The 24,529-nt window shown below is 41.6% G+C and overlaps 1 protein-coding gene across 17 annotated transcripts in view; it reads right to left on the reverse strand.

The window, feature by feature from the left end:
* RARB (retinoic acid receptor beta) overlaps nt 1–24,529 on the reverse strand; it is a 559,406-nt gene that overhangs the window by 106,454 nt on the left and 428,423 nt on the right. For 16 of the 17 annotated variants that reach the window (XM_087892554.1, XM_087892559.1, XM_087892553.1 and 13 more), the window contains one exon: nt 23,968–24,116. In XM_087892554.1, coding sequence (XP_087748680.1) covers nt 23,968–24,116 — 149 coding nt within the window. Of the gene's footprint in view, nt 1–19,650; nt 19,762–23,967; nt 24,117–24,529 lie in introns of those variants that run through there. The other variant, XM_060685787.2, reaches the window with a different exon arrangement.

The following is a 24,529-nucleotide window of genomic DNA, read 5'->3' on the forward strand; positions in this document are numbered from 1 at the left end:
GACATTGTAGATCCAGATAAAGCATCACATGGAAACAAAGAGCATGGCAAAAAATTAGTTCTTCGGTTCTTGGTTGAGCTCCAAACTTTCGGGATGCCTTCTGTATAAAAAGCAGCAGTATCACTTCCTTTCATTCCCAAGACACAATTAAACATATTATTGCGAGAAAATTTGAAGCTCACATTCATTTTGCCATGTCAGTATATGACATAGATGGCCAAAAATAAAAGGGAGATAGACGATTAAGACACTGGGCATGTCAGCTGGGAAGCTGACAGTCCAGGTTTGAGATATGAGTGACACGTAATGAGATGAGCTCCCATTACTTGCCCCGAGTCCTGCCTGTTACTTGCCCCAGGTTCTGTTTGAAAACATACAAATGTGAGATTAACAGGTACACTTTGATGGAAAGGTAACAGGGTTCCAATATATCGTCATGCTGGCCACATGACCATGGAAATGTCTTCGGACAATGCTAGGTCCCTCAGCTAAGAAACAGAGATGAGCACCGCCCCCTAAAGTCAGACATAATTGGACAGGAAGAACTTTACCCTTTCTTTAAACTTCTAAATCAAGCACTGTTAGCTCCCCAAAACAACTCCACCATATTACCTACAAGAAAATGCACACTATGATGGAAACCCCCCCTCCCCACAACATCTCTAACACTATGTGAAATGTGGATTAAACATGGACGAATAAAAATATTCATATTTTACTATGAAAAGTAGACTGTAGATCCACTAAAATCAATGGCATAAGAATGAGAAGATTTTGACTTCCGGTTTCCCTGTCTTCGGCGACGGCGGCGCCCTTTGAAGCTCCGCCAGCCCCGCCGCCCGTAGAGCCGCTCCGAGAAGAGGAAGCGGCTCGAAAACTTCTAAATCCGTAGGATTGAAGAAGGAGAGATCGCAGGACACAGGTCGAGCCCCTGTAACCCCCCAGGGAAGTTTCTGGGGAGAGAACAGGCGTGGCTCCCTCCCAACCTGCTGAAACTCCGGGCGACGTGGGACGATTCTGCCTTTGCAGAACAAGCCGGCTGCAGGAAACTTAAAGCGAAAGAACCAGCTTTATCAACAGTGAAACTATCTGAATCCTGAATCTTGGAAACGCAAGTATCAGCGCTTTGTTGACTTTTCAATCTGAGAAAATGCGAATGAATGAAAGTGCTTAGAAAAAACATGGCGTTTAGCCTCAGAGTTAACGAGCCAGCGAGTGTGGATTGGTGAAGTTATCTTGCTTTGTTACAAAGTTTCCAAGTTGTTACAAAGTTGCCTTGCTTGTTATAAGAGAAACAATTGGAAAATTTCTCCCTTTCAAAATTTGACTTTGCTTTACTTCAACCTTTATTTGATCAAATCTGGGGAACTTTTTTAGAAGTCTTTGTGCAGGAGGGAAAGGAAAAGGAACTTCCCTCTTTAGAAAAACTAGATCACGTGGCAGGATGGCTTCAAAGAAGCAGGAAGGGAAGGCAACAGGGGGGGGGATCCCCCACACATAAACATGAAACGCAACTTCCCCCTGCTCAGCAGTTACAGACTCAGAAAAAAGAATTTGATGTGGGAGATTTAAAAGAATTTATTTCTAAAACTTTGGATGATAAATTTCAAAAATCTCAACAGGAGATAGATGATAAACTTCAAAAATCACATCAGGGGATAGATGATAAACTTCAAAAATCACACCAGGAATTTATGCAGGAAATTAATGAAGTTAAAGATATGGTGAAACAGAATCAAAACAAGGTGACCAAAAAAATATCAGAAGTGGCATCTGGCCTGGCAGAATTTATTGGGAAAGTTGATTTTAAAGTTGAAGAATTTAAATCAGAAGTTAATGTTAAGATGAAAGACAATGATTATAAAATTGCTGATGTTGATAATAAAATGCAGAGAGTTGAAGACGAGATTGTCATGATACAATTCAGGGCAATGGAGTTTGCTATACGGCTTCGAGGAATTCGAGAGGAGGAAAGACAGGATTTGAGACAAGTCTGTTCTGAGGCCCTGGCTAAGATTTTACAAGTTAATCCAGATGTGGTTTTTCACAAAATAGACAAAATTTACAGAGTGAACTCTTGGGTGGCCAGACAAAGACAATTACCTAGAGATGTAGTCATATATTTTACAGATAGAGAAATAAGAAATGATATCCTGCAAAAATCCTTTTACACTTCCGTACAAGTGGGGGGCTCACGAATTGGAATTTATAAAGAATTACCTCCTAAAATGCTGAAAGCTAGAAAAGAATTTGGTTTTCTCGTTAAAGAATTGCAAAATTTACAGATATCTTTCCAGTGGGACGCACCAGTTGGCATAATTTTCAGATACAAGGGAGAAAGATACCATTTGAATACCGTGGAGAAGGCACAGCACTTCTACACTACTATTCTCAAGGAAAGAACACCATCTCCACGTACATCTACAGTTTTGGAGACTAAAGAGAGTGAAGAGAAGCAACCTCAACGAGAACTGCAAGAACAGTCTAAGCAGGAATTAGAAGAAGTGCAAGGTGCAGAAGGAGGTTTTCTGGATGAGCCCTTGCTGGAATCTTCTCCAATCTTGGACCCGGTTCGGATGATTGAAGTTAAGGATCAACGTATAACTCGAGCTCAAGCTAAGTTACTTAAACAAAAGCAACAACAACAACAGGAAAGACAAGACAAGGAGGCAGATAAGAGTACTGCACAAGAGATTGGAGCTATGGGAGGAGCGAGATCGAAGCTTTCGGATGACCTTCAATTATTTTGCTCTTTGCTCCAGAAAGAGGCTGATGATGCTTAAGTGTTTATCCTGGAATGTTAATGGGTTGAATTCAGCACAGAAAAGGAAGAAATTATTTACATATTTGAAACAATTTAATAATGATATAATTTGTTTACAAGAAACGCATATCACAACTCAAGATCAAAAATATTTGATAAACTCCAAACTAGGAACACATTTTATATCTTCAACTTCGCAAAAAAAGAATGGTGTGGTAATTTATGTAAATAAAAAGTTAGAAACAGATGAAGATGGTAGGTTTGTAGCAATTGAAACAGATGAAGATGGTAGGTTTGTAGCAATTGAATTGTCTACCGCAAATGGCCAAATTCTTCTGATTGGGATTTATGCTCCCAACCAACAACAGGACTATTTCTATAAGATGTTACATACTAAAATATTGCAATGGGATTACAGATCTATTTTAATTATGGGAGACTGGAATGGAGTAACCGATTCTAAATTAGATAAAAAGAGTTTGGCAAAGTCTAGAATCAGATTACCACAGACCTTTTTTGACATGAAAGAAGATATGGAACTAAAAGATGTTTGGAGAATACATAATCCAAAAGAACTGGACTATACTTTTTTTTCTGACAGACACAGATCCTTCTCTAGGATTGACTTTATTTTGTTGACAGATGATTTACTTGTTAAGACAAAAAGAACAAAGATTTTTCCAAGAACTTTGACTGACCATAGCCCAGTATGGATAGAAATTGAGATGGACAAGGTTGAGAGACGTTCTTGGAGATTAAATGAGAATTTGTTTAGATATGAAAAAAATATAACAGAACTTAAAAAGCATTTGAAAGAATTTTTTGAAATAAATTTGAATAAAGGTACCCCAATTGAAATTGTGTGGGATGCAAGTAAAGCCTATATGAGAGGGGTACTTATCTACATGAACTCTAAACATAGACTGTTCCGACAAAAGAAAAGATCTGAACTGGAAATAGAAATAAAGAATAAAGAACAGTTACTTATTAAAAATCCAACAGATGAAAGAATACGTAGTGCTATAAAACTTTTGAAAGACCAATTTCAAATGCTTATGGCGGAACAAGTTGCAACAAACTTACAATATGCGAAGCATAACACATTTTGTAACGCTAATAAACCGGGCAGATGGTTGGCTTACACACTGAGGAAAAAACAAAGTATACGGACTATTGATAGTATTGATATTGGAGGGAAAGAAATCTTTCAACAAAAATTAATTAAAGAAGCTTTTGTGGACTATTATACTAAATTATATGCTAAAGAGGAGGTGCAGAATGGACTTATAGAAAAATATTTAAACGATAAAAGAGTTACAAAAATTACTGATCAACAAAAGGAAAGAATGAATTATCCTATAACAGAGGAGGAGATAATAGTAGCAATTAAACAGTTAAAAACAGCCAAAGCTCCTGGCACGGATGGCTTGACTGCAGTGTATTATAAAACTTTGCAAGCTGAAATGGTGGAACAACTTAGAGATTTATTTTGCAATATTCAGCAAGGGGGTAAAATACCCCCATCATGGACAACAGCTTACATATCTTTGATACCAAAAGAACAAATCGGTCCTAAAAAACCAGAGAACTATAGACCAATATCTCTTTTGAACACAGATTATAAAATTTTTGCGAAAGTACTAGCCAACAGGTTGATGCCAGTAATTCAGAAGGTGATTCATGATGATCAAGCGGGATTTATCGAGGGCAGATATATGAAGGACAATGTAAGGCAAGTAATAGATTTATTGGAATATCTTGAGAAGAATAAACAGATCCCTGCAGTGCTGGTCTTCTTGGATGCAGAGAAGGCCTTTGACAGAGTGGATTGGAATTTTCTATTAAAGACTTTGAAAAAGATGGACTTTGGGGATCAATTTATACAGGCGATTTCGGCAATTTATCAAGAGCAAAAGGCACAGATCATTATTAATGGAAGTCTGACAACAGAGTTTAAAATTGAAAAAGGAACAAGACAGGGATGTCCGTTGTCCCCACTTTTATTTATTTTAACACTAGAAGTCTTGCTAAATACAATACGGGACTCTAATATCTTGAAAGGTATAAAGATTAGGCAAGAGGATTACAGAATAAAGGCATTTGCAGATGATCTGGTTGTTACCCTATCACAACCAATGGAATCAATAATCTTGATGAAGGACATTATACAAGACTATGGTAAAGTTTCAGGTTTTAGATTGAATCCAAAAAAGACTAAAATGATAGCTAAAAACATGACACAAGATCGTAAACATGAGCTTGAAAGGAGGGCAGGTTTTGAGACTGTACCTAAGGTAAAATATCTAGGAGTTCAGGTTGCAGAATCAAATATGAAATTGTTTCAAAATAACTATGATGTGTTGTGGCGAGAGGTGCAGAAAGATATGGAGACTTGGAAAAAACTGCAGCTGTCTCTACTTGGAAGAATAGCAGCAGTTAAGATGAATATTTTGCCAAGATTTCTTTTTTTGTTTCAAATGATTCCGGTGCTTAAAAGTGATAAACAATTGAAAGTTTGGCAATCTGGAGTGAATAAGTTTGTCTGGAACGAGAAGAAGCCGAGAGTGAAATTGAAAATTATGCAAGATGTTCCAGAAAGAGGAGGTCTTAAACTTCCAAACCTACAGCTATATTATGATGCAGCAGCTTTAACTTTAACAAGTGATTGGTTTGGAAGGAAAAAGACTGGAATATTGAATGCAGAAAGTTTTGATCTTGAATTTGGATGGCATGCTTACTTATTTTACGACGACAAAGTAGATAAAGTATTTAAAAGTCATATACTTAGAGATTCTTTGATGAGAGTTTGGAAGAAGCACCGACTCAAATGGGATTATAAAATACCGCTATGGCTGGATCTTGGTCATACTTTGTGGAATACAAATATAATGTCACTCGGGGGGGTTTTATATAAAGAGGTTCTTTTTACAGATGCGGGCAGATGGCAGCTGAAGACATTGCAGACACTGTTGGACGAAGGGATTAATTTAACTTGGCTACAATATAATCAACTACAATTGAGATGGAAAGAGGACCAAAAAACTGGTATTATGTTGCATGAGGAAGAATTGGTTAGACATATAAGAGAGAAAGGTCCAATGCATATCAAAAGGCTTTATAATGTTTTGCTAGAAAGAGATTCAGAAACCGAATTAGTTAAAGACTGTATGATTAAGTGGGCACAGAATTTTGAAGAACCAGTGATGCTGAAAACATGGGAAAAAATTTGGGTTCAGAATGTTAAATTTACACAGTCGCAGAATCTGAGGGAAAATTTCTACAAAATGTTTTATAGATGGCATTTAGATCCCAAAAAGTTGTCATGTATGTACCCTAATGTTCAGCCAAAATGTTGGAGATGTGAATGTTTGGATGCTACGTATTATCATGTTTGGTGGACCTGTAGGAAAGTTAAGGCTTTTTGGATAAAAATTTGGTGGGTCATGCAGAATGTTTTGAAGAAAAAAATTCAATTTTCTCCACAACTGTTTTTATTGGGTATAGTTAAGGGTTTTACATTGGGTGAAACAAAATTGATATTGTATATGATAACAGCAGCAAGATTGTTGATAGGTAAATATTGGAAGAATGAAGCCTTGCCCACTATTGAGGAATGGACTTTGAAGATGGCTAGTTTTGCAGAGATGGCGAAGATTTCAGCATATTTAAAAGACTGTTCACAAGAGACTTATGAGTGGGAATGGAAAAGGTGGATAGAATACATTCAGAACAAATATCAAACTAGAAAGTATCAAATAGCTTTTATTTGAAAATAATGTATTGGAAATTTTTTTAATGTAATGAGGTAAAGAGAAAAATTATACAGGGGAGGGAGGGGTTCAAGTTTATATATAAGTGTTATATTAGGGTTCTTTATGAGTATGAGTATATTATAGGGAAATCTGGGGGGAGGGGAGGGTTAGGGAGGGTTAGGGAGGTTGGGAAGTTTGGGGGGGTTGGGGGGGGAAAGGGGTGAAAATGTAATTGTAAAACTTTTGCAATAAAAAAAAAGAATGAGAAGATTTTGAAAGTTTAAAGATCAAGTCAAATTAATTTAAATTTACTCAATTCATCTGAGCTGTAGTGTCTTTGACAGAAGAGGGGGGAAAAATAATTATAAAAGTTTGAGTTGAACATGATCTATCTTTTCTGAATATTTATTCCTTTCACTTTTGAAATGAATTAGTTTCCAAACTAAAATATTTACCAATCCACAAACAAGCATACACATGTACATACACACACACACACACACACAAATTGTGTATGTGTGTGTGAGAGAGAAAATGAGAGAGTGAATGGGTAAATCTTCCATTTTTTGTTCTGAATTTGTTCTAGTCATGTTTGCTACATATTTAGTTTATGCCAGAAATGTGCATTGTGTTTCAGTACCAAATGAATGTTGCCTTCTAAATGTTTAGAACAAGAGACAAGTCTTGCTGCATGTGCCAAAATCTTGATTTTTTTCTATTAACTAGCACAATACAAGCATTATTTGGGGTAAATGCTTGGTATACTCTTTCCTCCCCCATAAATCTTTTGCGGGCTGTGTTAGAAAGAAGACAAAGTTAGTACCAAAAAGCCAGAGTTTTAAGCAACAACATTAGAATTGCTGACTCTAGCATTTTTATATACTGCAAACTGAAAGTCAAGAAACAGATAAGGAAAAACATAATTTTATTGCAAAGAAATTATGCTTGTAAATATTAAGAATACTCTTATATTAATTACAGTTTAAAGTTATTTTCTATTTTGGTTAATTGGTCCTTCATAAGCTTTCATCATAAATGTCAGAAAGCCACTCTCTTCTCTATAGTACATTCATTGACACCGTATAGTGGCTGCAACAAGTATTTGTCACAGAAATATTGCACCTGAGTATCGTTAACAAAATATCTAAAATTCAGTTTAAGCCATGGTTTCTGATTTTCTTCTCTTCAAGACCATCAGTTTTTCAACTGAGACTTCAGCCAAACGGTAGTTTAATTTTCCTAATCATAGCACCATGAGATACCAGAGATGAATATGAAGGCCTCATATTAATGTATCATACTGCTTATATCCTACGAGGTTAGTCTGAACAGTTTTGATTCAGGGCACAATCAACATACTATCTGATAAATAATGACTATAAGGACCTATCTGTTAATGTGCAACATTGTGACAGTGAACAAGATTGATATTACAACAGTTTTTTTTCATATGGACATACTTTCACATTTTTAATAAACAGCATAAGATGAAACTAGATAATGTACATCAGTGGTGAAATGTAAAATTTGTTACTACCAGTTCTGTGGGCATGGCTTGGGATGGGGGGGCAGGTGTATAATATGACTGAGTGGGCATGGCCAACTTTTTTTAAAAAAACTTTTAAAACCATTTTTTCTACAACCTCTTCAGCTGAAGAGGTTGTAAAAAAAATGGTTTTAAAGCCTCTGACGATCCCAGCTGACTTGCCTGATCGGCAGAGGCTTTTTTTCCTTTTAAAAACATTTTTTCTATAACCTCTTCGGCCAAAGAGGTTGTAGAAAAAATGCTTTTAAAAGCCTCTGCTGATCCCAGCTGAGCCATGCGATCATCAGAGGCTTTTTTTTTTCTTTTAAAAGCATTTTTTTGGCCAAAGAGGTTGCAGAAAAAATGCTTTTAAAAATAAAAAAAAAGCCTCTGATGATTGCGTGGCTCAGCTGGGCAATGGGGGGGAGGAGGGGCAGGGATTTTTGCTACTGGTTCTCCGAACCACCCACCTCCATCACTACCGGATTGGGCGATCTGGTCTGAACCGGGAGCATTTCATCGTGATGTACATAGTAACTCACAAAAACTCCACTTCTTCCAGTTTGCTGTACTGATGGGAGTCCTAATCGAACTATAGCTTTTATCTCCCCCAAGGAACTGAAAAATCTGTTAGCCACCCAAATTTATATAAACATGATATGTAAATATTATTATATATTTAAGTAAATAATATTACCATAATATAATTAAAATTACAATAATTTAAAAGTATCCCAGCTTGAAGACTTGAGATGCAAAAAATCAGATTGCAAAGAATAATAGGGGTCAGCTGGGGAAGATGTTGATTGGCCAATATGGGTTTAAGAAAGGCTGAAGGAGAAGAAGGAAATTCTCTGTTAGGAGAGACTCTAAAATGAAGACTCTTTGAAAAAGTTATAGGGAAGAAAACAAATATTTAAAAGTTATGTTAATCAAGAAGAGAGGTAATATATTTAGTTGACTACTTTAGTCAAAAGGATCAGCTTGGAAGAATTTGATGATAAAGAATAAGAGGCAATGGTAATATTATATGTAGTCAAACAATAAACATTGCCCTAGGTTTTAAAAGTAATTACAAGTGTATATCAATAAAACTACAAGGCTGACAAGGAGAAAAGCTAATAGAATTCTCTGCAAAAAATCAAAACCAAGGATCAGGTATTTCGAGAGGTTATACATAAATTATTTATCTATAAAAGTGTAAATAAAAAAGCAAAACAAGTGCAAGTGTAAAGAGTGCATAATACACATAGAAGGTTGGCTACATGATATAAAATGTGCAGAGGTAAACAAGCAAAATGAGGTTTTTGAGAACTTTCCTCTATGTAAGATCCATTATAATTAGAGGAACCACTGGGGAGGTCCTTTTTTTAAAATACTTTCTTTGGTCAAGTGTTATTAGACACACAGGGAATTCATCTCCAGTGCAGAAGCTCTTAGTGCACATATAAAGCCACAGAATAATAATAAGTTTTTACCAGTCCCAGACTATGAATTAAATTAAAGATTAACAACAATAATACCAATAAGGGGGTGAGTAAAGAAGATAGTAAGAAAAAATAATATTACACCCATACTACATGGGTAAATACATATAGGCATTAGACAGCACTGTGAGAATCAGTTGTTCTCTACTCCTGATACTATGCTGCCAAATATAGCAAGAGGTAAAACAGAAAGGCTTCTTCTTAAATCCAATCTCATCTCTACAGTTTTAAACATGTTCAGCTAAAGATTGCTACAGCTGCACCACAGGGCCAGTTGTTCAACCTCTCGTCTATATACAGACTCACTATCTCGAATGAGGCCAATAATCGCTGTATGGTCTTCAATACTTTACAGGGTGGATAAAAATCAATGATTTTTTTTAAAAAATCAATTTTTTTGATTTAAATTAGATTTTTTTGATTTAAATTGGATTTTTTAAAATAAAATGCTTTTTGAGGAAAATATATTACCATCCAAAGGTTATTCCATCATGAAATAAAGATTAGTTTTTTTAATTATGTAGAATAAGGCTGTATATGTTTAATTTTTTGGTAAATAAATTCCATTAATCCATTCACAATGTCATGCTTTTCCAGAGGTTTTTGTAAGATTATTGGGCAGTTTCTGTGCCTACAAGATATTATCACAGATGCTTGGTTTACTTTTGCAGTTCTCAAAACTGAATTTGACTCAGCAGAGATCACATGCCTCTTCTTCACAGCAATAATGTTATAACATGAACAGAGTTGAGAAAAAGACCTTAATCCTATTGTTCTACAAACCTACGAATATAGAATCAACCCCTTCAGTGCTAAGTTTCAAGAAGGAGCGTTGGTCCTACCTGATACGTTCCTTCTCGTTGAGTGGAGACAGCAGCCAGCGTGGGTAGTGCCCATCCAATCAGCTTGAAGGACTGAGCCTGCCAATTATTCTTAGTCCCGCCCTTGTTGCCAGGCAGCCCAGCTTTTGGCGAAGACTGGAAGACAGACTCGGTGTGTGGGACAAAAAGGAACCGAAAGACAGAAAGAACAGAAAACAAGCCGGGTCCAGCTTGAGGAAAAAAAGGGGAGGGTCTGGCTGCTGTCTCCACTCAACGAGAAGGAACGTATCAGGTAGGACCAACGCTCCTTCTCCATTGAGAGTGGAGACAGCAGCCAGCGTGGGACATTCCCAAGTTCACTGTCCCGATGTCAGGGGGGGGTTTCGCTGGACCGCATTATCCTCTCCGGCAACAACCCTTTGCAGAACCCGGCGACCAAACGAGGCTTCGGCCGACGCAAACTGGTCGATTTTGTAATGTCGGATGAAAGGACTAGGAGAAGTCCACGTGGCCGCCCTACAAATTTCCAGCAAGGAAGCCTGTGTCGCCCAAGCTGCCGTCATAGCTGCGCTGCGGGTGGAGTAAGCTGTCAAACCTGACGGGCGCGGAAGGGATCTAACATCATAGGCTGTGGCAATCATCTGGCGAATCCAACGACCGATGGTTGAAGGCGAGACCTTATTGCCTTGAGAGGTAGGTAAGAAGGAGACAAAAAGCGACTCCGAACGACGGAAAGGAACCGTCCTCTTCAGGTAAATTCGAAGTGCCCGCCGGACATCAAGGGAGTGCCAACGACGTTCCCAAGGATGAGAAGGCCGGGGGCAGAAATTTGGCAGGACAAGCTCCTGGGCACGGTGAAAACAGAATTGACCTTTGGCACGAATGTCGGGTCCAAACGGAGTACCACTCGGTCTGCGTGGAAAACACAAAGGTCCGGACGAGTGGACAAGGCGGCGAGCTCAGATATGCGGCGAGCCGAAGTGATGGCCACCAGGAAGGCAACCTTGCAGGTGAGAAGTCTGAGACTGGTAGTCCGAAGTGGTTCGTACGGAGGACCCGTAAGAGACTGCAAGACCAGAGGAAGATCCCAGGTTGGGTAGCGATGTAGAACAGGAGGGCACAAGTTCTTTGCTCCCCGAAGAAAACGCCGGATCAAAGGGTGTTGAGCCAGAGACGACAAGGAGCCGCAGGTAAGTACTGAAGATAAAGCTGCAATGTGTCGGTGGAGAGTGTTGGGAGAGAGATCTTGGGAGAGGCCCTTCTGCAAAAACATCAGAATATGTATAATAGACGGTTGTAGAGGCGAGACACCGACCTGACTACACCAGTTGTAGAAACTCCGCCAGGTGGCAGAGTAAATGCGTTCCATAGAAGGCCGTCGGGAGGATAGCAAGGTATGCACCACATCTGCCGGAACTTGTACTTCCCTCAAAGTGCACCGCTCAATCTCCAAGCGGTTAGATTGAGCCAGGCCGGGTCTGGGTGCTTCAGGGTGCCTTGCGAGAGAATATTGTCCGAAAGAGGAATGCGCCACGATTGGGTCACCAATAGGGACACGAGGTCTGCAAACCAGGGTCTCCAAGGCCAATGAGGTACCACAAGGATCACTTCCACTCGCTCGGATAGAATCTTGCGTATGATCCTGGGAAGGAGGGCCGTCGGGGGAAAGGCATACAGAAGGCCTGACGGCCAGGGAGTTCGAAGAGCGTCAACGCCGGCTGCTCAAGGATGTGGGTATCGTGAGAAGAACAGCGGAAGTTGAGAGTTCTCGTGAGTCGCGAACAGGTCGATCACAGGACGGCCGAAGCGAAGAGACAGTTCCTGGAAGAGGAGCGGAAGGAGACGCCATTCTGCATTGTCTATCTGACGGCGACTCAACCAGTCCGCTTGAACATTCTGAACCCCGGAGATGTGTTCCGCCCGAAGGGAACACAGGTGGCGCTCTGACCAGATACCCAACGCAACTGCCAGGGTCAGAAGAGACTTCGATCTGGTGCCCCCCAGTTTGTTCAAATGAGCCTTTGCGGCGACGTTGTCCGTGAGGACGAGGATGTGGGCTCCCGAGACCAGATTGCGGAATGACTTTAGAGCTAGGAAGACAGCCTTCAGTTCCAGCCAACTGATGGGATGCCGAGCTTCTGAGGGCGCCCATGTCCCTTGAGCCAGTTGACCTTGGCAATGGGCTCCCCAGCCCAGGAGACTGGCATCTGTCATCACCACCACCCTCGTGGGCTCGAGGAAGAAGCAACCCGCCGAGAGAGCGGGGGAGCGCCACCACCGGAGGGATCTTCGTACCGCAGGAGGAAGAGGGATCGGCTTCGATGAAGTGCCTCTGCCAGCCTTCTGCAAAGGCAAGAGAAACCATTGGAGTTTCCTGGCGTGAAGTTGAGCCCAGGGAACAATAGCTATCGCCGATATCATCTTACCTAAGAGTTGAGACAAGACATAGGGGGAAACCACCCGACTCGCCTCAACCCGGGAAATCAACTGCCTCAGACTAGCTTGTCTATCGGGAGAAAGAAAAACTTTGCCCTGAACAGAGTCAATCAGGGCACCCAAGTGCACTAATCTAGTGGAGGGAGAGAGATGGCTCTTCTCCAAATTAACAGAGAAGCCGTGAGCCGCTAGCGTCTCAACCGTCAGACAAATATCGAAAGCAGCTTGCTGCACAGAAGGAGACAACAGCAGAATATCATCCAAATAACACAGGAGGCGGACTGAACAGAGACGGAGCTGAGCCGCCACCTTCGTAAAGGTGCGGGGGGCAGAAGAAAGGCCAAATGGGAGAGCCCTATATTGGTAGTGTGCTCCGTCATAACAAAACCTCAAAAACTGTCTATGGGATGGGAGGATAGGGATATGAAGGTAGGCCTCGGTTAGGTCAATGGAAGAGAGGAGATCGCCCCTCCGAACACCGTCCAGAATAGATTTTAATGATTGCATTTTAAATTTTCGGTACATAACGTATCTGTTTAAACGTTTGAGGTCCAGAATGGGACGCCACCCCCCCCGATGATTTAGGGACTAGAAACACCCTTGAATAGAATCCCGAACCCTCCTGACCGGGAGGCACAGGTTGGATAGCCCTGATAGTCAGGAGATGCTGAACCGATGAATCCATAAGGGACTTCCTGACGGGATTACGAGAAATTGGACAGCAGGCAAAGGTCTGGGGGGGGGGCAATAAATTCAATGGCCAACCCAGATTTTAAGGTGGCGTGGACCCACTTGTCCGAGGTGGATTCTTCCCAAACAGCGGCAAAGAGACCCAATCTACCGCCAATGGGAGGATCCAAAAGGCAATCAGCGATGGCGACGGGCGAAACGATCTTCTCCCCCTTGAAAGGGCCGCTTAAAGTTAAAGGGACGCCCTCTGAATGACCTATCGGAAGAACCCCGCTGTCTGCTGAAAGACCCATCTCTCCTAAATGTGGGGAAGGGAGAAGAAGAGGAGGACCCCCTATCCACACCTCTGGAGTAAGAACGAGAAGAGTAAGGTGAGAAACGCTCCCCTCCGGAAAACAGCAGCTAAGACCTTCTTTTTGTCCCTGGTTTCTGTGAGGAAAGGATCTAAAGCGTCCCCGAAAAGCTTCGTGCCCTTAAAGGGAACCGAAGCCATTCGCCACTTATGTCTGGCATCTGCCTGCCAGTGACGGAGATACAACAAACGCCGAGCTGTGACTGCCGAAGCCAAAGATTTTGCGGAGAACCTGGCAGCATTCAGAGTAGAGTCGGATGAAAATTGTACGGCAGCCACGATTTTATTCAGGTCTTGTCTGATACGAGTATCTCCGGGGGCTAGCTTGTCTTGTAACTGACGCAACCAAAGCAACGTTGTTCGATTAAAGAAGGATGCTGTAGTGGTAGCTTTAATCGCCCAGGAGGAGCTTTGAAAGGCCTTTTGAAGAACTTGATCAGATCTGCGTTCATCAGGACGGAGGCCTTCATCTGGCTCGCCCGGAACATTGGAGTTAGGAAGAAGAGCTGCAACTGGGGCATCCACCGAAGGAATTTGAAGAAGAGCCTCCAAATCCGAGGATACTTGAAAATTTCTTTTGTCATTAGCCGAAGGTAGGGGAGCAGAAGCCGGAGATTCCCACTGACGTTTCACAACGTCCAGAAAGAGAGGAGGAGTAGGAACGGATGTTATAGGCCTAGCTGGTTCCGCGAACATCGGGTCCAAAGATCCAGAGGAAGATGAAGGGGGTACCGGATCCACATTTGGAGAAGATAAACGGGCCGTATTAACAGCCTTGAAGAGCAATGATTTGAACAAGGCTTGAGGAAAGAGACCTGTGAAAGCCAGCTGATCCGGGGGAAGGTTCTCATCCTCCGACAGGTCAGAATCAGGATCTCCTTCGTCAATCAAGGCTGAAGGGTGACTGTAGTGAGAAGAAGTAGGAGAAGCGGAGCGAACTGAATGTGAACATCCTTCGTCACTGCGGCCCGCTGAAAAGGGGGAAGCTTCTCTTACCGATCCATGTCGACTGGAAAAGCCCGAACGGGCGGCCAAGGACCTTTGAACCGCCGCCTCAATCATTTGCTGCAGCTGATCTGGAGGAACGAATGGATCCAAAGAGCGGGCAGGCACAGAGTCAGAGGAATGAGCCGCCTGTACTGTTGCTGGATCAGGGACCGGTTGCTGAGAAACTGAGCCAGGACCCCACAAATTTTCTTCAGAAATAGTTACTGGACAATCTTGCAGAGACAGCTGGTCAGGAGTAGGCGAATGGGGTACGGTGACTGGAGGTGGATTAGAAGGAGCAGGTTGTTGAGGAGAGGAAGGAGGCAACTGGGCGCATGCCTTGTCACATAGTCTGGTCAAAACTTTGTCTCTACGTTTTTCTACTTTAGAAGAAGAAGATGCCAAACCACCTGTGGAAGACTTGTGGTGAGAACGTGAGGGACGAGAAGTCTTGGAATGAGACCTGGAATCTTCCATGGCAGATTGCTGGGTAACAGATGTGGAGTCTGATTGGCCAATTCCACCTGCACTGGCCTTCCGGCCATGCTTAGACTTAGAGAGGGCCTTAGGCATGACAGACAATAAAGGCTGAATGTAAAACCCCACGCACCAGGCTGTGCCTCAATAATCAGATTCTGAGTAGATAGAAGGGAGCGAGAGGAACTCCACAGGAGGCAGCCTCGAATAAATAGTCAATTAAATTTAAACCAATCAAATGCCAGACAGATTAAGTTGGGAGCGTAGGAACTCCACAAATTGGAAGGTGTGGAGGGGAAGGCCCGAAGAAAATTTGAAGCGTTGGTGAAAGGAAGGCAATCAATCAACTAATCAATTAGGCAATTAAGACCACAGTCCTGTGGCCGTTGCAAACCAGAAAGGAAAGGGGGGGTGGGGGCGCGAAGCTCCACTAATAATTAACGACGGTAAGCGCAGAGACAAACCAGTGTTGCAATAGAGTAAGGGGGTGTGAAGCTCCACTGGACACAATTTAGAACGCCCACGGATCCGGACCACTGCCACGCAGAAGGAGGGGGCGTGAAGCTCCTCAGCTACAAACACTCAGGCAGCAACACCGCTTCGTAAGTAATTAGCCTGAGGAGAGACTGCGGGGTAATTTAGGAGACAGCAGCTACCGGCCACAGCAACACAGAGGAGGGGGCGCAAGTCTCCACAGAAACCACTCAGCCCGCCACACTTCTCATCCAAACAAATTTAGCCTGTGGCAAGCGGCTGCGAGAGAGGCGTTCCGGAGCGAAAAGCCTCAGCCGGTAATGATTCTTAATGAGGGATCGCAGGCTGCAGAAACTAGCACTCTCCCCAAAGGCGGGAAAAACTGGCAGTCCAAAATGGCCGGCGCCGCTGTAAAACGTCCGCCGAAACCGCCGACAGTAAGGAGAAGCGAAAGTGGCCAAATGCAGAGGGCGAAGCGAGCGCAACAGTGAGAATGTCCCTCGAAGATCAAACGATCATCAGCCCTCCTTTGAGAGGAACGAGGGCAGGGAATCCCCACGCCCCTGATCAAGTCAGGGGAGAACGATGTTAAACAAAGGTTTGGGAAACTCACAAACTCGATTTCAAGACAGTCCAAGTCAGCAGGAATAATCAGCCAATGTCCAAATCGGAGAACCAGATCACAGTCCAAGTCAAAGAAATCGGAAAAACCAGCACGAAAGGGATAAAAAGTAGGATTTTAGCCAGAGAGAAGTCCCACACACCAGCCAGCGCTGAAGGACTGAGCCAAAAACTGGGCTGCCTGGCAACAAGGGCGGGACTAAGAATAATTGGCAGGCTCAGTCCTTCAAGCTGATTGGATGGGCACTACCCACGCTGGCTGCTGTCTCCACTCTCAATGGAGAAGTTCAGTGAATAGAATAGAAACAATATTTTTCTGATTGTTTGGAGTGGAATAGATCTGCACAAGAAGAAAGTGAAACTAAGTATAAGGAGGAAGGGGCAAGCAGACAAGCAGTACAAAATGAAAGTGAAACTTTCTGAGCACAATACTGCACAGCCACAGAGAGACAAGTCTTTGGATTTTTTTGAGTGTATGACCTGAGGTTTATCACATTCTTTCCTTGGAGGAAAAAACCTATAATGGCAGCAGGCCGTAAAAGAGACCCAGTTTGGCAATATTTTAATGAAGTTCCTTTACCTATTGGTAAGGCAGGCATGCGTGCAAACTGCAAACACTGCAACAAAGAAATGCAAGGCCTGGTGGCCTGAATGAGGCAACATCATGAGAAGTGCTGTGATGAAGATGACCAAAGAAACACATTTGAACAGGCAGGATCTTCAGGTTGGTAAACATTTTTATTGAATCATATTTCTAAAGACTGCCTTGAACTGTCATGTTTGAGCAAAATTATATTTCTTATTATTACTGCATGTTACTGTCATTTGGTACAGTTATGAAGAAAAGCAAATATTCCTTTTGGGGCAGTGCTGTGTACAATAAGCAGAAATTGTATAAACAATAAAATAACAGCATTGACTTTTTTGTTTACGGGAATTCATGGATTCTGGAAACTATCCACCTTCAAGATCACCATCCTCCTGTTCTACAGTTTCAGAGTTATCCGTCCAGGATAGTGCTTCATTAGCATCATCATCATCAGACTCCCACAGCCACATATCACTATCACCTAAAAGAAAGAAAAAACCCTTCCCTCCTGGAACCACCATAGATAAGTTTGTGATTAAAAACTAGCAGATTAGAAAAAGAGTTAATTGATGAAAAAATTGCCCAGTTTGTTTATGCAATGAACTCTTCTTTCCGTCTGACTGAGAACCCACATTTCATCAATATGGTGAGACCAGGATACAGTCCACCCAGCAGAGCAGATATTGCAGGGAAACTGCTGGATAAAGTGTATGACAGAGAAATGGAGCAATGTGTAACAGCTCTGGAGGGTAAAATTGTTAACCTAAGTATTGATGGGTGGAGTAATGTCCACAATGATCCTATTGTATGTGCTTGTATAACAACAGAAGAAGGGAAAGTGTTCCTTGCACAAACAATTGATACGTCAGGAAATGCACACACAGCAGAATACTTACAAGAAGTGGCAGTAAAAGCTATAATAACCTGTGAACAAAAATTCAAATGTCTAGTACGCAGTTTGGTCACAGACAATGCTGCAAATGTATCCAAGATAAGAAGAAATTTAGAAGAGAAGGAAGGGAATACAAAGCTAATAACATATGGTTGCAGTGCTCATTTGCTGCACCTCTTAGCCAAAAACTTAAGTGTTCCAGAAATAAAGATTAATGTTGTTGCAATTGCTAAATACTTCCATAACAATCATTTTGCTGCAGCAGCTCTGAAAAGGATGGGTGGAACCAAGCTAACGCTCCCACAAGATGTTAGGTGGAATTCTGTGGTGGACTGTTTTGAGCAGTATATCAAGAACTGGCCTATTCTGATGACAGTTTGTGAAGAAAATCGAGATAAAATAGATGGCACTGTCACGGGTAAAATCCTCAACATTGGGCTTAAGAGAAATGTTGAACATATGCTGAGCATCCTGAAACCCACCTCTGAAGCTTTAAACAAAATACAGAAAAATAGCTGTTTTATTGCTGATGCTGTTGAAATTTGGAAGGAACTGAGTGAACACTTAAAAACAGAACTACACATGGACAGAATTAAATTACAAGCATTAAAAAATCAAATGGGACAAGTGCTGTCTCCAGCTCATTTTTTGGCAAATATTGTCAATATCCAGTATCAGGGTCAAAACTTAAGTGCTGAGGAAGAGGAGTTAGCTATGACATGGGTATCCAGCAATCATCCATCTGTAATGCCAACTAGAATAAACTTCAAAGCTAAGGGGGAACCATTCAAGAAATATATGTTTGCTGAAGATATTTTAAAGAAAATCACACCAGTGAACTGGTGGAAGTCACTTAAGCACTTGGATTTAGAGACTGTTCAAGTAATGATTTCACTTAATAGCAGTAGCTTCTTCTGCAGGCGTTGAAAGAATATTCTTTTCCTTTGGACTCATTCATTCTAAATTGAGAAATCGTTTGGAACCAATAAAGCAGAAAAGCTTGTTTTTCTTTTTCAGATTATGAACAAAGAAGATGAAGATGACGAGTGAGCTACAGAGAACAGTATTTAAGTTTTTCATGTGTAGGCTGGGCTGACAGTCTAAGTTTCTTAAAATATATATATATTGTTTAGCCAAATTAGTTAACAAACACGGATGTTTGTTTAAGCAAATAACATATGCTGTAATGTTATTGTTTCAGTTGAATAAATCTATTTAAATTGTTATTATTAAGGTAATGATTATTTTTCTCCTTCCTAAGTACAACAGAAAAGTTGTCCAAATATGAATGATTAACCTATTAAACTGGGGATAAAAAAACTAATATGAAAAGTTGTTATTCTAAAAATCTTCATCTACTTGCATATTAAAGTTATACCAGCAAGAATTAGTCTTTATGTAGAAAACTATGATTTAAATCAAGCCTTACTGACTAGTGATTTAAATCGTGATTTAAATCAAATCCACCCTGATACTTTAACAGAGCATTTTCTTGAAATGCAGTCATTGGTACTGTCATGCCTCCAGCATATAGTTTGGGTATATACTGCTGTTGTTCTCTGGTCCCTTCTAGCGGCCAGAGCCAAATACCAATCTTTATTATTTGGAAACTGATCCGGCCCTTTAAGACATCCATCTTCCATCACTCCTCATTCCAAAAATAAGTGCATCCTGGTAAACCAGACTCCTTGAGCAGTCTCAGGAAACAGAAGCATATGGAAGAATCCAGCCTAATCTGTCACACATGTTCATCTGAAGACAAAAATCCACATCCCATACATACAGCATCTTCTTGTTCTTCTTGTTCCATATCTGTCATTGGACGTTGGCGATCATGTTGGCAATCCTATTTTTGTCAACAGCCGTATGAAAAAGTGTTGCTGAGTTCTTTCCAAACAAGTCCTTAGGTTTTGAAGCCATATTCTTCTTCTGCCTGGACCTCATTTGTCTTCAGTCTTTCCCTGGAGGATTAAGTGAAGGATGCCGTATTTTTCTGGGTGTCACATACACACAGCATAGCTGATGAGATTTAGATTGATCTGGGTTTGTTATTGTTATAACAATAACACCACTTCAACACCTCAACACCACTTATTTTATATTTGCTCACTGTATGTATTTCTGTTTTTCCTAGTTTAGCCTATCCTGTTCCTTCAATAAAACATCCTGATCTACACACATGGTCTGTTTTATTGGAGAATAGGTGGGTTTAAAGGCATGCCAAGCTGCACATAGAGTAATATGTAGCAAAGACAGAACAGGTATATATATACAGAGAAGAACAATGGAGAGAGTACACAGCCTTGTGCTAATTGCCTGGGTATTAGATGTAATACCTCCCTAGCTGTTAACTTTCCCTAGCTTCATGTTGCTTTCTATCTGTAAAAAGTTGGTAATCAACCTACAAGTATGAACAGGCACAGTGAGCTGAATCACTGGGCATCAAACTCAGTTTCACTGGGGGCCATATTAGCATTAGGGTGGCCCTCAACAAAGGGCCAGTAGCATGTAGGACTATGATAACTCACAGTGGCCAGGTGGGTGTGGCAGGTAGGTGTGGCTGAGTGGTCACAGCCAGGTCACTGTGATTAGGTGGGTATGCTTGGTGGGCATGGTCAGCTCAACGCTGCTCACTGGGCGCGGCTGACTTGGGACGACTGGGTTGGGATGGAATAAGTTGCACCAGCTAATTCGCTGTGGAGACAATTTGCTGCCCCACAAGTTCCTCGCCTCCCCAAACTGCTGGCAGCCAGGTGCGCGCACGCGCGCGCGCGCACACACACACAGAGCATTCCAAGTTTGGGGACTTTTATTCACAGGGCCTTCTCCCCAAGTCCCATGATTGGCAGTTTGTAAGCTCAGATATGGATAAAAGTCTCCAAGCTTGGAATAGTTTGTGGGGGGGAGGGAGGGGAGGTAGGCTGGCCCTTCTTGAAAGGGAATCCCCATTTCCAATTACATGTGGTAAGTATGCTGGCTTGTTAGGGCAGCTTTCCCTCATGCAGCTCCTTTGCCGCCAACCCCTCCTTCTCTCTAGAGATCTGTCAAGGCAGAAGTTAGACTCAGAGGAAACTGCTTCTTGAAAACTTTCTCCTTTGTGCTTCCATACACAGCATCGTCCTCCGCCTTGGGGTGGTGGGGGCAAGGCTGGGTGGGGGATCTGGAGGTCTCCAGCAGAGGAAAGAGAAACCAGGGCGAGCATCAAAGTATCATTCATCAGAGGAGCCTCGCCATCCCTCTTACCCCATGCAGAGGAACCCCATTCAGTGGTGGAATCCTGGGCAGTGGAGAGCAAGTGCACAGCCCAGCCCTCGAGCTCCTGGGACACAGGACCCTGCAGCCGTCCCAGCCCTGCTTCCCTGAGTGGGCACTTGGCTGCACTTACCTCTTCCTTAAGGCTGCTGCTTCTGCTGCTGCTGTGCTTGCTCTCCTTGGTCATGCCTAGTTAGGGCTCCACACCAGTCCTGACCCAATGCTGGCCTCCTGCCCATCCCTGGCCTTGAGAGCTGGGCACAGAGCCAAAGCACATATGGCAGCAGAAAGCAAAGTGTGTGGGTCAGAGGGAGGCCCACTCCCTCTCCATGCAAGGAGACCCGGCTTTTTAAGCAAAGCATCCTCAGAGATAGGATGAGAGAGCACCAGGAGAAGCTAGGAAGAGGGAGCGAGGGGGATGGCAAAAGGGCAGCAGGACTGGTGGTGGCCAAGTGCTAAGGCAGGACTTCCTTCACACCATCTCTTACTCTCATTCCAATCTCCTTCCTTCCTCCCTTCCTCCCTTCCTCCCTTCCTTCCTTTTCTCTTTCCTTTTCATTCCCATCTCCTTCCTTCCTCTTGCCTCTTTCCTTCCCTGCATCCCTCCTTCTCATTCTCATCTCCTTCCTTTCTTCCTCCCTCCCTCCTTCCGCACCCAGGAAGGGATGAGGGGAGGGGTAGAGGGCGGCAGTACAGCCAGTGCCCGTGATTTTCCCACATGAAGGCAGGGCAGGAGATGGACAGGAGTCATCCCGATGAATTGGAAGTGCTCATGGGCTGTGGGTCCAGTGAACGGGCCATGGAGGTGGCAGAGGCATTGTTGGTGGGCAAAATGCTGCTGATGGGGCTCTATGCATTGGTCTACTACAACTTTGTGGTGACAGTGCTCATTACATATCAGCTGCGCGTCAGCCCCTGACACTTGCCACTTCCTGTATAGCGCCCAACTGGGCTGGGTGGGCTGGGGCCAGCCCATCACTGACTCCAGGGCAGTCCAAAAGGGCAGATCTAACCACATTGTGGGCCAAATCTGGCCCACAGGCCTTGAGTTTGACATGTCTGGTTTAGACTGAAGAATTTCTGGAATGATGGTATTAATGCTGAGCTGAAAGATAAGGTTCTACTCTGGCAAGCAAATAGGGAGGTATTTATAAAATGAAGCAGATCTTTCGGCTACTTTATGGAAGTAAAAGAGCATAAAAATATTGCTTCAATCCACTGAGCAAATGTAAAAATAATAAACTAAAGTAAATAGTAAGAATCATTCACTCTCCAAATCAGTTCAACAGATTTCAATTACTTTAATTTGAAGGCAGATCAGTTGATCACTAAATCCAACAGGTCTCCTATCTCCTTCATTTTGTTATTTTTTTCTAAGTGATGTTCTAGGTTGCTACTTTGGCAAAACTGAGGTCTTCACGGCATAATGGAGGTCTGAAAGAATAGACTGAGATCTTCCTCCTTTATTCCTTTATAGACTAGTGAAAATCTATTACATAATACTCAGATTCATCTTAAGGTCAATCAGTCATCAATCAAACCCATGTATACTTCCAATATTGAAAAATTAAGGAAATGTTCAGTAAGACTATAGTTTTCTATTCAGTGAAATAATTGGATATTGTAAAATCCGGATCAGAACTTTACTTTTAAAAAAGTTCACAAATATAATCATTTAGTCCATGTGGATGCTAAAATCAACCTTGAAGAACAACTGTGAGTCAACATATATACATATAAGCAGATAGGCCTACACACAGATTCAATTTAGCATTGAAAAACTATTAATAAAGTGAAAAGCAATATCATAAAAGTAACATTTGAAGAAAATAAAAGCACAATTCTTTGTTATCAGTTTTCTTCATATGTAATTTTCAAATATTTTTTGAGCCACTAAACCATTCGGTCTGCATTGTGATATTTTAAGTGGTTCTTTTTCAGCTGCCACAGTACTTCAGGTTGTGGATTTATTCATGTGCCCTGCCAAATTCTGTGTATTACACAAAATAAAGACCTAATGGAGCCTCTGAGTCTGTATAATTTCAATAGCACTGAATCTGCAACAATTTAACTAATTATGTCAGTGATTCACCATAACAATTTGTTTTCACAATTTCAGTCACAAATTGACTTCTGTGGACCTTACATCATACTTAAGTGGTCAGTAGAGGGGGCGTACGTAAGTGCACTAATGTGCCTATCATGTCTGTCATTGTATTTTTATTCTTTTATTTTTTTTCTCGTTTTTGTTTGACAAATTCTAATAAATAAATAAAAATAACTAAATAAACAAGCAGGATGGAAGTACAATATTAAATCCTTAAAGAAATGTGAAAAGCCATACCAAATTTTATTACTAGGAAAAATAAGCACTTCAGCTACTGTATGCAGAATATATTCTTTAAAGTTGATTGTTAACTATATAATGTAAAAGATAAAAGGTAAAAATATAACTGTCAAATATTCTATAGGAATCTATCTATACACAAGGCCCGTCTGCTTCAAGTGTCTTTTTCACCTCTCCTGTTACCTGTTTACAAAACGATCACTGTTTTGTTTGTTGTCATACATGGCATAAATGTAGTACTACTGTACAAATACTGTACCATACTCCCTTTCCCAAACTACTTAAAATACCTATTGCATATAACATATTCATTTAAGCTAGAATTCCCATCCTTTTAGCTATATATATATTATTATTAAATGGCTTCACTACTATACACTGGACTTTTTCTCTGTTTCCAATCCTTCCCATTGCCTCAGTATGATTTTGAGTTTATTAGGCTTCTGTCACCATGAAAAGAATGCAAACAGCAACATTTAACTGAGATGTTTGGACACTTACCTTACACCCCTCACAAGCACTGACACCATAGTGATATCCAGAAGATTTGTCCTGACAAACAAAACAGGGCTTGTAAACACGAGGAGGAGGAAGTGGGGAAGGTGGACTGGGAACAAGTTCCTCAGAACTGGTGCTCTGAGTTTCAATTGCTAAAAAGAGAGAAAGAGAAAAGAAAGATAATTTTAGTACATTTAACTATTGACATTGCTGCCGTACAGTGCTAATAGAAGAGACAAGTTAAGACTTTCATTAACTGCCTGTCCTTTTCCCAAGTCTTCAAAATATACATAATAAATTCAGAGAATACCTGAAGTTTTTACTTTTTTATGTATGCTGACGTTTATAGCACCATAATCACACACACACACACACACACACACACACACACACAGAGTCAGACAGATAATATCATTCAATCAACATAATCCCAGACTACCTCAAACTGATCAAGAAATGAATCCACATTGATCCCATCCATTCAGCAATATCCACAGAGTATTAAAAACCAGTCAAAATGGCCCATCTGATGGTGCATCAAAACTTTTTTCTTTTCAAATGTCTA

The sequence above is a fragment of the Pantherophis guttatus genome, chromosome 4 (assembly GCF_059756535.1).
Source record: "Pantherophis guttatus breed Tessera chromosome 4, ASM5975653v1, whole genome shotgun sequence".
NCBI classification, from domain to species: domain Eukaryota; kingdom Metazoa; phylum Chordata; class Lepidosauria; order Squamata; family Colubridae; genus Pantherophis; species Pantherophis guttatus.